Source organism: Rhinopithecus bieti, unplaced genomic scaffold (assembly GCF_001698545.2).
Source record: "Rhinopithecus bieti isolate Rb0 unplaced genomic scaffold, ASM169854v2 scaffold_425, whole genome shotgun sequence".
Taxonomy (NCBI): Eukaryota; Metazoa; Chordata; class Mammalia; order Primates; family Cercopithecidae; genus Rhinopithecus; species Rhinopithecus bieti.
Genome location: NW_016803361.1, coordinates 3,434,046 through 3,445,819, shown reverse-complemented (window position 1 = coordinate 3,445,819; position 11,774 = coordinate 3,434,046). Strand labels below are relative to the sequence as shown.

At 47.4% G+C, this 11,774-nt stretch overlaps 1 protein-coding gene across 6 annotated transcripts in view; it reads right to left on the bottom strand.

Moving 5' to 3' along the window:
• Positions 1-1,539: 1,539 nt before the first annotated feature.
• The window catches only part of CNNM1 (cyclin and CBS domain divalent metal cation transport mediator 1), a 68,144-nt gene continuing 57,909 nt past the window's right edge, over positions 1,540-11,774 (bottom strand). For 2 of the 6 annotated variants that reach the window (XM_017880573.1, XM_017880582.1), the window contains 4 exons: positions 7,857-8,040; positions 7,559-7,708; positions 5,457-5,558; positions 1,540-4,433 (listed from right to left, as the gene is read on the bottom strand). In XM_017880573.1, the coding sequence (XP_017736062.1) occupies positions 4,354-4,433; positions 5,457-5,558; positions 7,559-7,708; positions 7,857-8,040 (516 nt within the window). In that variant the 3' untranslated portion in view covers positions 1,540-4,353. Of the gene's footprint in view, positions 4,434-5,456; positions 5,559-7,558; positions 7,709-7,856; positions 8,041-11,774 lie in introns of those variants that run through there. The other 4 variants (XM_017880593.1, XM_017880601.1, XM_017880619.1 and 1 more) reach the window with 3 other exon arrangements.

The following is an 11,774-nucleotide window of genomic DNA, read 5'->3' as shown; positions in this document are numbered from 1 at the left end:
GGTGGAAGTTCATGAGTGAACATGATTAGATGCCCTCCCACCCATCTCTTCACAGCCTTCTGAACAAATCAGTCTTTGTTCTCCTTCCAATTTAAAGACACTTGTCATTAGTAAGGGAAGGCAGCCAATAGAGAAGTGGAAGGATTCTACCTTCTGTCAATCTGGCATTCTCTCCGAACACTTTAAACCACTCATTCTCCATGGGGATGATACTGCCTCCATGGGGACGAAAATTGGTTCTTTGGGGGGCAAAAAAAGCCTGAAATACTAAAATGTCGCCTCCAAAGTGCAATCCTACCTGACCGTCTTATTAGTATTTAATTTCTCGTTAGGGAAAATTAAAATTTTCTCTTTAGGGGGCTGCCAAAACCATTAAAGATAAACACATCTTTAAACCTAAGTGACAGTACCAAAGTGCTCAAATGTTTTTAGCACTTGAAAAAAGCCCATCTCAGTGGGAATCTGGCCTTCTTACTTCTATTCTGACAGATATATTGGTTGGTGTGCCTCCCGCTGCATTCACCTGAAAAAGGGTTGTGAGTTTGGGAAGCCAGCAGGACTCCTCAGGCTTCTGACATGCCAGTGAACTTCAGAGGTGGGATTGTTTCACCAATTTTGCCCACTCAAGAGCAGGGCACTCCGACCTCCAGGTTCTGCCAGTTCCCAGGTGTATAACCATGAGCAAGAAGACAGTAACCTCGCAGACAGTAACTGCCCCTCCACAGGGTGGTTGAGAAGGAAATGAGCTAATGGGTACTTGACACAATACTTGGAACATAAAGCCCTTGGCAGAATAGTTGTTTCCATCATTTATTATTACCGTTAGTGAAATGAATAGCCTCTACTGAGGTTCCTGAGAAGAACCTTAAGAGGTTTTGGCATAGGCCCCTAATCCTCCTGTTTGCTTTGAGAAATTAGTAGTAGGTGTCAGATTTCAGCCTTCCTTCCACACGGGCATTAAATGCCCAAACACACCTTCCCACCTGCCTGGCTGTTCCCTCCCTCCAGCATCGGCTTAAAACTGACCAACAGGCCTGGCCCATTCTTGTGTTCTGTTCCCTAGCCTTTGGTTGCAAACTGCCAGAGTCATGCCACTCGGACTCCTTTCCGAAGGTTCTGCGGAAGCCAGCTAGTGTGACCAACATTCTGTCTCAGGGGCTTGTCTGGGTTTAGCCCCCAAGACCTTGAATTTGGACCGCACCTAGCACAGCACCTCACCCATCACGTGGGTCCAGCAAATGCCAGCCCTTCTCACTGTTATCTTAGTGTTCCTTCCTCGTCTTTATGCACCCTGGCTTCTCATTTGGGTTTTACTTCTCATTTCTGGCATTCACTCCTGAAAAATCTTACCATCTGGCCTCCCAAAGTAGTGTGCCAAGGCCTCCCCGTGACCTCACCACAGCCTTACACCTGGCCCGGAGCGGCATGCTTCTTCATGCAGGTGGGCCACAGGTGAGATCATTACACATGGGCATCACTCAACCTGCATCTCAAATGAAGCCACGTCAGAAGATTCCAGGGGCAAGGAAAACAGCCACATTCCAGGAAAGGCATTTTCATTTTATTTAAAAATTATTTACAATTTATTGAGCCTTCATAAATGCTTTATTTTAAAATCTTTTTTTAAACCATTTTTTTTAACCTGAAGAAAATCTTTGTGGGGAGGGGGGTGTATTGGGAGGGGAGTGGTGACAGGCTCCATAGGGATTTTGCAAAGGGATGGGTGTAATGCAACAGCAGTGGCTTGAGTCTGGTGGCCTCAGGGGTGATGAAGACCAGCCAGGTAGGCATCCCCGGGGCCAGTGGTCAGCTGGCAGGAAGCCTGCATGATGGTAGTTCTTGCTCAAAACTCACCATTTATTGGTTTGGGTCTAGGTACCCAACGCTGAGGGCTGACACTTCGCCTATTCCTACCAGGCAAGAGCAGGTGTTGGGACTGGATGGCTGTGAAGTTATCTACGAGAAGTCATGCACTGCTGAGCCTCAGGCCAGGCCAGGCAAGGGGTGTGGTGACGTCAATAATCATTGCTGGACAAGGCGTCTCTAGCTCCAAAGTCTTTACTTCCACATGCTGTGGCCCTCCTGTCTGCAACACCTGCTCTGGGTTATTGGGAAGAGGGGACAAAGTTATGTGGGGGTGTTGGTTGTGCAATACTCTAGGGTGTGCCAAGAATTTCTGAGGACTTCCACTTCTTGGTGGGTGCCAGCCTTCCCCATCAATTGATGGACACTTGAGAAGACCACTTATAATGAAAAACCTGTCTCGAACTGCCCAGTTTCCACTTCACTCTGCATTATAGAAACCCTGGGCTGAAAGTTCCACTATTTAAAATAGTAGTTTTTTTTGTTTTGTTTTGTTTTGTTTTTTGTTTTTAACTCTTTGTAGGTCTGAGACCTTTGAGAACCTTATGAAAGCTTTAACGCTCTGGAAAAAACATACACAAATAAATACATTAAATACTAACAGTTTTAGGGGTTTCATAGACCCTCTGAAGTCCAACTATGGACCGCCGGGGGTGATGGACCCCAAGTTAAGAACCCCTGAGTTAACGGTTCCTGTGGGTAAGCATTTTCTTCTGAGATGCAGATAACCCAGAGGAATGATCGGTCTCCCTCCTCCCTGTGAATGATTGATGGGTGTCGGGAGGTGGGAGTGAGGGTTTTGGAGGAAGAGGAGGGAAGCTGGATGGTATACCATGGGGAAAGGTTTGGGAATGGTTTGGAGATTTAGCAGACAGCACTCAATCAATGAGTTCAATGAGTACCTGACTGAGAGCATCTAAAGGGTAGGAGATAGATTGGAAAGGGAGATACAGATTCTGAAGACAAACTTCACTTACTTCCAAGTTTTCCCTAAGGCTGGCTGTGGTGCTTTTCTCTTTCTTTCTTTCTTTTTTTTTTTTTTTTTAGACAGAGTCTCGCTCTGTTGCCCAGGATGAAGTGCAGTGATGTCATCTCAGCTCACTGCAACCTCTGCCTCCCAGGTTCAAGTGATTCTCCTGCCTCAACCTCCCAAGTAGCTGGGACTACATGCCCAGTAGAGATGGGGTTTCACCATGTTGGCCAGGCTGGTCTCAAACTCCTGACTTCAAGTGATCTACTTGCCTCGGCCTTCCAAAGTGTTGGGATTACAGGCCTGAGCCACCACGCCCAGCTTTGTGGTTGCATTTGAGAACTGTTTTAGTCTTGGAAGCAGGTATGTGCGGTCACTCTGCCATCTGGTGGTTATGCTTGGAATTGCACCTGCCCCAACTTCAGGAGAAAAACCAGAGATCTAGTTAAGTTCTTGGAATAAAGTACACTCAGCTGGTCTGCTAGGGTGTAGTAATGGGTGGGAGAGGGACAAATGCATGAAAGAGAAGAATGATTCTTCAACATTCCTGTGTAACTCTCACTGACGTCCCATGAGAGTATGTATCTTTCTTGGCTAGGTCACCTGGGCACTCTTTGGCTTGTCATGGCTAAACTTGCTTTCAGCACTTACAGTTTTTCCATGTAAGTTTTGTTTGTTTTTTGCTTTGATTTGCACTCAAGACCTGAAGTTCCATCTCTGGCTCCCAACAGGGTCTCTCTGCATCCTGTTCCTTCTCTTCCAGGGCAGAATTATTGATCTATTGAAGACTGCTGATTGGGAGCCAAAACAGATGTGTCCCTGGTAAAAACAGTGACTTGAGGTTCCATCTCACATTCTTCCCATTCCAGCTGAGACATATTTCCCCAGGCTTCTGGAACCCTTATCTAACAGGAAACCAGTCACTAACAGTTTTCTGTGCTGTAATGTCAATCACATGCCAACATGGCTGAGTCCCACTTCTTTAAAGCTCTGGGGGGAATTCTTGGTCCATCCCCTGAACTAATCTTCAGACTTCCTACTGCAGCCTCCCATGTGCCTGTCTGCCAATGGCACCTTGTGAGCCAAGCTATGCATGAAATATATTAGAAAGTTAACATTTTGTTCTGGAGGAAAGAATGGCGAGTTCCAAGATGATAGGTCTCCTGTGGCATCAGGGGATCCCCAAGAATAAAGAAGAACATCAGGGGTCCCAGAGTGGCATTATCAGCTTGCAGTCAGACATCTCTTCTCCAGTCCTAGACTATGCTGTGGAAAAGACCATTTCTAGCATGTTCCATTAGCGGCACCTCCTTCTGTTATGGCCATGTCAAGGTTGTGAGTCAAACTGGAGGTAATGAGGGAAAATCTGCCAAACTGACAGCTAGGGAGGAAGAGATGGAAGGGAAGGCAGAACGTTCTGTCACCTGTGGGAGGCCTTGGGGGAAGCAGATGATGGGAGGGTGGGTTCTTCCCCAAAGCTCTGGAATTTCACACACCCAATGAATGCTGGCTTCGCCCTGTCATGTGATCAGAGGCGTTAAATTGGAGTTGTCCTCAGAGCTTCTCTTTCCTTCTGGTGACCTCTTCCTTTTTCGGCCACCTGAAAAAAAACAGGTTGCAAGTATCAGCCTGTAACACTGGAGGAACATTCATAATTGCTTGGCAGTCTGAGTTATTTTCAAAACAGAAGCAGAAATGGAGACAAAGCCCTTGACAGCTTGGCTAGAACTAACCTGCATTGTATGCTGGTGCTGATATTGGCATATTTACATCTTGAAAGATTAGGATGTACTTTTCACATAAGATGCCATCTCTGAAAAGTCACAAACCCAGGCTAGTGCCTGGAATTGAGATTTCCTGGAGGGGATTGAGTAAAGTCCATGTAACACCTCAGGCCCATGCCTCCCGTGCCCCTTGGGGGCCAGCCCCTCTGACTGCCAGACACCCTCAGAGAGGACCAATCTCATAGGCTTTGATGTCCCATGAATCAGGGTTGATTGCTGTAGCTGGGAGCCATTTCCAGGGACCTGCGTTCTCTAGCTCTGAAGCAACCTCCTTTCTGCAGTGGGGCAGGTGGGCATAATTACATAGTTGTCCTCAAGGATGAGAGAGCGATCTGTTCCCAGGTCTGTTTTTAGGAAGGCATATCTTCACCTTGTTCTCTCCACCATTGACTTCCGTGTGTGGAGGAGAGTGCTCTCTTTCTATTGAGTCTCCTGGACACTAATTCTTTAAAGAACTAGACAGTAAATATTGGAGGCCTGTGGGCCATATGGTCTCTGTCACAATTACTCGTCTCTGACATTGTTGCCATAGATAACAAATGGATCTGTCTGTGATCCAGTAAGTCCTTACTTACAAAAACCAGTAAAGGAGAGAGGTCAGAATTGACCTGTGGGCATGGTGTACAGTCTCCTGTCCTAGAGGAAAACAACTGAATGGGACAGATCCCAAAACTATCAAGGGTGCAGTGCTGGCCCAATCCCTTTTGCGGATTTCCACAATTGTACTTCATGGCTAAGAGGAGTCCATGGCTCCTCCCCCAGGAGGAAGATGCTAACATGCTTTTCCTACTAACCATCAGCAGGGTGGCTTTCATCTGGGTGAAGAACTAGCTACTCACTCAAGGTTCTCAGCAGCTTCTTGCCCACGTTTTCCTCAAAATCGCTACTGCAGGGGCTGGTCTCTGTATCCAGGTTGATGTTACAACATTCACTATCTGATGCTGAGAAAGGAAAGAAGAGAGAACTCAAGTTGTCTCAACCTACACACTCAGGCATCAAGACAGGGTGATTCTGAGTGACATCCCTCAGTAGGTGAAGTTTAAGACTTGAGCCAAGGCGAGGGTGGTGTAATAAGGCAGGGATGCCCAGGAAACTGCTGGGTGTCATTAGTTAGCAAGAGGCATTTTAGTGCCACAAAAGGAAGAAAAAGATGGAGAACAGGAGCAGGAATCCAATGATCCATGCAAAGTCAGAAATCATTCCCTCTCCTCAAACACTGTTTGGCAAGAGAGAGGGGTTAGAGAACAATGTGTTCTCCACCCAGTCTATTTGCCAGACTAAAAGCACACGTGAGGACAGGTGGAGGTCTCCTTGGTCCATTTGCACAAACCCTGGAAAGCCACAGGGTTCAACAACAATGTCCCTGTCTTCTCCCGCAGGACTCAATGGGAATTCAAAGAGTTACAGAACCTAAGAGCCCAGAAGGGGGCCAAGCCTTACCACCAATGCAAATAAAAAACTAAACAGAAGGCAGAGTGGTGTGCTGGAAACTGCACTGCACTAAAGCCATGAGGCTGAGCCTGCTTCTGATGCAGTGTTTGGACTTGAGCAAGTTGTTTCCCCTCTCTAGGCCTCCAGGGTCCTCATGTGTCGCAGGACGAGGGTAGACTAGACGATCTCCAAGACTACTCCATCACCTTCATTCTTACTCTTTTGTTACATTTTCATGCTGTGTGCTTTAGCTACTAGATTTGGTGTTGAGGGCAGAAAAAGAACATCAGTTCTAAATTCAGGTCCTGGAACAGTGACCATGTATGTCCCAGATTTTCTGGGTCAGTCACAAGTTCAAGCATATTGTCTTGTTGACTTTAAATTTTTTTTTTTTTTTTTTTTTTTTTGAGATGGAGTCTCGCTCTGTCGCCCAGGCTGGAGTGCAGTGGTGTCATCTCGGCTCCCTGCAACCTCCGCCTCCCAGGTTCAAGCGATTCTCCTGCCTCAGCCTCCTGAGTAGTTGGGATTATAGGCACCCACCACCATGCCCGGCTAATTTTTGTGTTTTTAGTAGAGACGGGGTTTCACCATGTTGGTCAGCCTGGTCTCGAACTCCTGACGTTAGGTGATCCGCCTGCCTGGGCCTCCCAAAGTGTGGGATTATAGGCACAAGCCACCATGCCAGGCCATCTTTAAAAATCTTTGAGCGCTTTTTCAGGTTGTTGCTCTGGACTTGAGGAGCCCTATACTATGGATTGAAGTAAGTCTGACAGGTCGGGCAGGGGAACTACTGGCTTGGGTGCAGGCCTAGGGGGCTACTGAAAGCTTGGGGAAGTACATCTCGGTGAGGCAAACACAGAAGCTTCTCAGGACTGCTGGGACCCTGGGCGCTCAGAGCAACACCACTGTCAAGGCAGCAGTGTTCAGCGTCTCGGAGGTGATATGATCTGAGACCTCAGGAAAAGTCTATAGACTACACCTTTGGTCAAAGCCACAGCTAGTTAGAATGTTTCCTAATCAGTTTCCTAATCTGTGAGGTAGGCCTAATAATAGCTACGTAACATTTATAAAGCATGGTACTGAACACTGTGATATGCCTTTTATGTACACTATCTCATTTATACTCAAAGCTACTTTATAAGATAGCTGTCATAATTTATACCTATTAACATAAGGATACTTATTCTGATAAAAAAAACTGAGTCTTAGGTTTAATAACTTGCCTAAAATTGCATAACTCCTAAATGAAGGAGCCAGGGTCTGAATCCAGGCAGAAACCCAACTCGTAATACTGCCCTACACAGTTTTCCTGGGAGAATGAATCAGACAGGGCCTGATGCATGGTAGGTGCTCAGTAAATGTTTCCTTTCCCTGGCTGTGTAAGGAGGTTGGAGGTTTAACGCAGGGGCTGCGGTCCCAGGGCTCCCCTCAGCCAGCTTTCCCTGGGCCATCCCAGTACCCAAAGGCAATGATCCCCCTTGTTCCGCTAGGCCCAGTCGGCCTCCCTGACCTGCTCTCGTGGGAACGGCTGCAGGAGACAGCGTGAGCTGCTGTGTGCTGTGCTCCTCGAAGTCAGTCATTTCTTCCTGGGTGAAGGCCAGCTCCTCCATCCTCAGGTACACTACCTCGCCAGGGCTTCTCAGCCCATCTGAGTGGCTGCCTGGGGAGGACAGCGAGTGCATCACCTCTCTGCTTTGGAGAAGACCCAGGGCTCAGGTGGTGTGAGCCCTGGGCAGGGCTAGAAGAGGAAGGCAGGGTCGTCCTCACCCCACACCAGCCCGGCCTGCCCGTCTGCCCAGCTGACTTACACGGCAGGCTGTTCCTGTTGTTCAGGAGCGTGATGGCGGGGTCATCCTTAGGGGTCTGGGGTGTGCCCCGGGTTGTGGGGGCCTTGGTGGAGTCCCCGTCTGTGAAGGCCTCCATGTCAGGGGACTGAGGTGAGCTGTCCATGTGGCAGGCAGTGAGTGCGTTCTGATACTGCTGCCGTGTGATCTGGAAGGAAGAGGGCAGGAGCTTAGGAGCAGCTAGGCAGAGCCCTCCTGGATGCAGCCAGCCTTCCCAGGCTCAGGGCCAGCCTCGCTGGGGTGCTTGGAACCCTTGGCCTCTGAGGCCTGAGATCCACCAACGGGGGCCTTACTCACGCTGTAGCAGTCCAGCAGGGACAGTGAGGGGCCCTTTGCTGCTCTGCCACCAGCTCCCACTGTTCATTTTTATTGGCACCTGGAAGAACCAAACCTTCTGAGACGCTGGAGAGGATGGAGGGCATCTTCAGAAAGCGGGGTGGTTGTCCATGGAGAAGTTTAAAACACACATTTATACTATTGCCAAAGGCCCAAAGGGTCAGTCGGGGGTGACTTGGTGAGAATAAGGTAGGACTCCAGCAGCGAAGCTCTCATGCCCTAGGTCTCAGTGTTGGGAAGCTGGAGGCTAAGGCCTGAGAGAACACGGGCATTTCTGATTTGGGCTAAGCGCATCCCTGGATGTAGGGTCATGCTCCTATGTTGGCAGGGACCACAGCAGGAGGTCTCCCAGCTGTCTCCTCAAATCACAGGAGTCAGACTTGTGATTTTCCTGATGTGTCCAATGTCACCCACAAGTGAAGGCATCTGGAGGGTCAGGCTGCAGCCAGACCAGACAGGAGTCTCCACGATTCCAGGCAGGAAAAATACAGATCAAATGTCTCTTCTAAAAGGCAGCAGGGTGTCTCAGTCACCCCTGTTCTCTGGGTATACAACACAGACTGGCACTGTGAATCCTTGCTAGCAGTGAAAACAGACTAGGTTGTGTGCCACCCTGTACAGGGATGTGAAACCGCTCGCCAGTGGCTGGCACTGGGGGAAGAATGGAAATAGTATGTGGCATAATATCCTTCCCAATCATACCATCTCCTAAAGCGTTTTCATCCCCCCTTCACTGCATTAGCGCTAGAGAACGAACAAATTCTGCTCATTTTGCCTTCTCTTTCCTTTGGGGCAGAATTGGTATCACATGTTGAAACAGAAAAGATTTCTGCTGGCAGTAGGAGAGGGGATGGTTAAGGCTTACACACTGTGACTGAGAGTAGGCTTGAAGTTGGCTTTGTATCTGGTAAGTTCTCAACAGTGGCTCCTAGTCAACTACTCACAAGACCCATTATTTTACTGGACACGATCAATCCTTTCTTTAACAAACTTCAGGATATTTTGCAAGAGAACCAAGCAAATTCTAAGCACAACTAATCTAATCACAAAACACCAGTTAAGAATGCATGCCTTTTTGCAGAGCATATGGGATACACACATACAGAGATTCCAGGCTTCTAATCATACTCCTGCCCATTTGGGTGGGCAAATAGGGTTTTCTATTGATGGTTTAAATCAGTGATTCTCAAACCTCAGCATCAGAATTATCTGAAGGACTTGTTAAAACAAGATTGTTGGCCGGGCGCGGTGGCTCAAGCCTGTAATCCCAGCACTTTGGGAGGCCGAGACAGGCGGATCACGAGGTCAGAAGATCGAGACCATCCTGGCTAACACGGTGAAACCCCATCTCTACTAAAAAATACAAAAAACTAGCCGGGTGAGGTGGCGGGCGCCTGTAGTCCCAGCTACTCGGGAGGCTGAGGCAGGAGAATGGCGTAGACCCGGGAGGCGGAGCTTGCAGTGAGCTGAGATCCGGCCACTGCACTCCAGCCTGGGCGACAGAGCGAGACTCCGTCTCAAAAAAAAAAAAAAAAAAAAAAAAAAGATTGTTGGGTTTAACTCTGAGTTTCTCATTTGCTAGGTCTGGGGTGGAGACTGAGAATTTGCATTTTTAGCAAGTTCCTGTGTTCCTGGTGCTGCTAGTCTGGAGATCACACTTTGAGACCTGCTGACTTAAGACCTAGTTAAAATCAGATACAGGTACTACTCAGGTTTTGGTTTTTTTCTTCTGAAGGATTTTAAAGGACAAAGCAGCAAAGTGTTAACAACTGGCTTTGATATTTTTTAGGTCAAAATGGTATGTTCTTTGTTCTATGGCGTGGAACCACAGGTCTCCACTTAGCATTTATCCAAAGTCTTCAATCGATTCAATGTGCTTGTTGAGAACACCTGACTTTTGCCACTCCCTCTGTTGGGAAGTGAGAAGTCAGGTTCCAAAATTTCCCCCAAAGATGAGGAAATTTGGCTCTAACACCAAAGGACGGGAAAATTCCCTAAATGACCCTTGGTAAGCCCAGTAAAGCAGCTGATCTTACTCTATTTGGGTTCTTTAGTTATTTAGATTTGGCTTCTACTTTAGTCAAAGGACAAATGTCCCTTCACCTAAGAAATACGGCAGGAAACATACTGCCAAGAACTAAAGTTCAAGTCCCAATTTTGCCACTTTCAAGCTGGGAGACCTTGGCCAAATATATATACATTTTTAATCAGCCAATGGGCAAATGAATACACTGGCCACATTGTTAACCTCTCTGATCTTATAAAAGAGGCCCAGAGATAATGAGATAACATGAGTGAATCTATTATACAAAACTGTTAGGAATGGTTGTTTAAAACATGCCCACATGCATGTCTCACCATTTGACTTTATAATGGGCATACATTTCAAAGACAACTGTCAAGCTTACCATCTCATCATGTCTAAATTGCCCATGGCACACAGGGTGGAGGTGGGGCAAGAAGCAGTGTCCCCTCTGCCCCCAGAGTCAGTGTGACTGGAGACACTGTGAAAGCAAGACTAGGTCTTGGAAAAATAAAACCTTAATCAAGAAAATAAAGCAAAAGGAAAAGTAGGGGAAGGAAGGCAATTCCAAGTATGGACAGTGGAGAAGGGGGACAGAAGGAAAGGGACAGTAAGTGAAGAAAGGAGAGGAGAAAGAGAGAAGGAAGGGGCTGTTTCAGTAGGCTTTGAAATGGATTTGTTGGCTCAGGGCTCCTCTGAGTTGGTAGACTGGCTGCTTCCCCCAAGCTGGAAGTCTCTTGGGAATGACTATTGTTGCAAAATGCTCTATATTATTCAACTAATTTATTTTTGGAAAAGTTCTGACCAGATTTTATCTTCAGTGAGTTCTACCAGTCTTTTTAAAAAATTTTTTTTTGAGATGGAGTCTCGCTCTGTCTTGCCCAGGCTGGAGTGCAGTGGTGCAACTTCTGCCTCCCAGATTCAAGCAATTCTCCTGTTTCAGCCTCCTAAGTAGATGGGACTATAGGTGCACGCCACAGCGCCCAGCTTATTTTTTTGTATTTTTAGTAGATACAGGTTTTCACCATATTGGTCAGGCTGATTTTGAACTCCCGACCTCAGGTGACATCACCCTCCTTGGCCTCCCAAAGTGCTGGGATTACAGGTGTGAGCCACTGCGTTTTTAAGAAACAATGATAAGCCCCTCTTGTTACCCGGAATCAAGGACCCAGGAACTCTAACCCTCTCTTTAAGCATCATCAGGGAGGAAAGGATGGGAAGAAAGTAGTTTTGGTAACAATACTGAGTGAATGGGACACAATACCTTGTAAGGTACTGAGTTCCTCATCATTGGAGGCATTCACACAGATGTTAAACCACCACTTGTCAGTGATGCTAAAGAGAAGATTCAGACAGCCACAGCCAGGGTCTGCCATTAGTGGGAAGAAGCACAGCAGTGTATGGCAGTGAGAGTGGGGAGGGGCAGGGGCTGGAGAGGGTCTGCACTGTTGGTGGGTGTTTATATAAAAGGAAAGGTACCACCCAATGGCTAAATCATCTATGTGACTCATGGCCTTAACAGC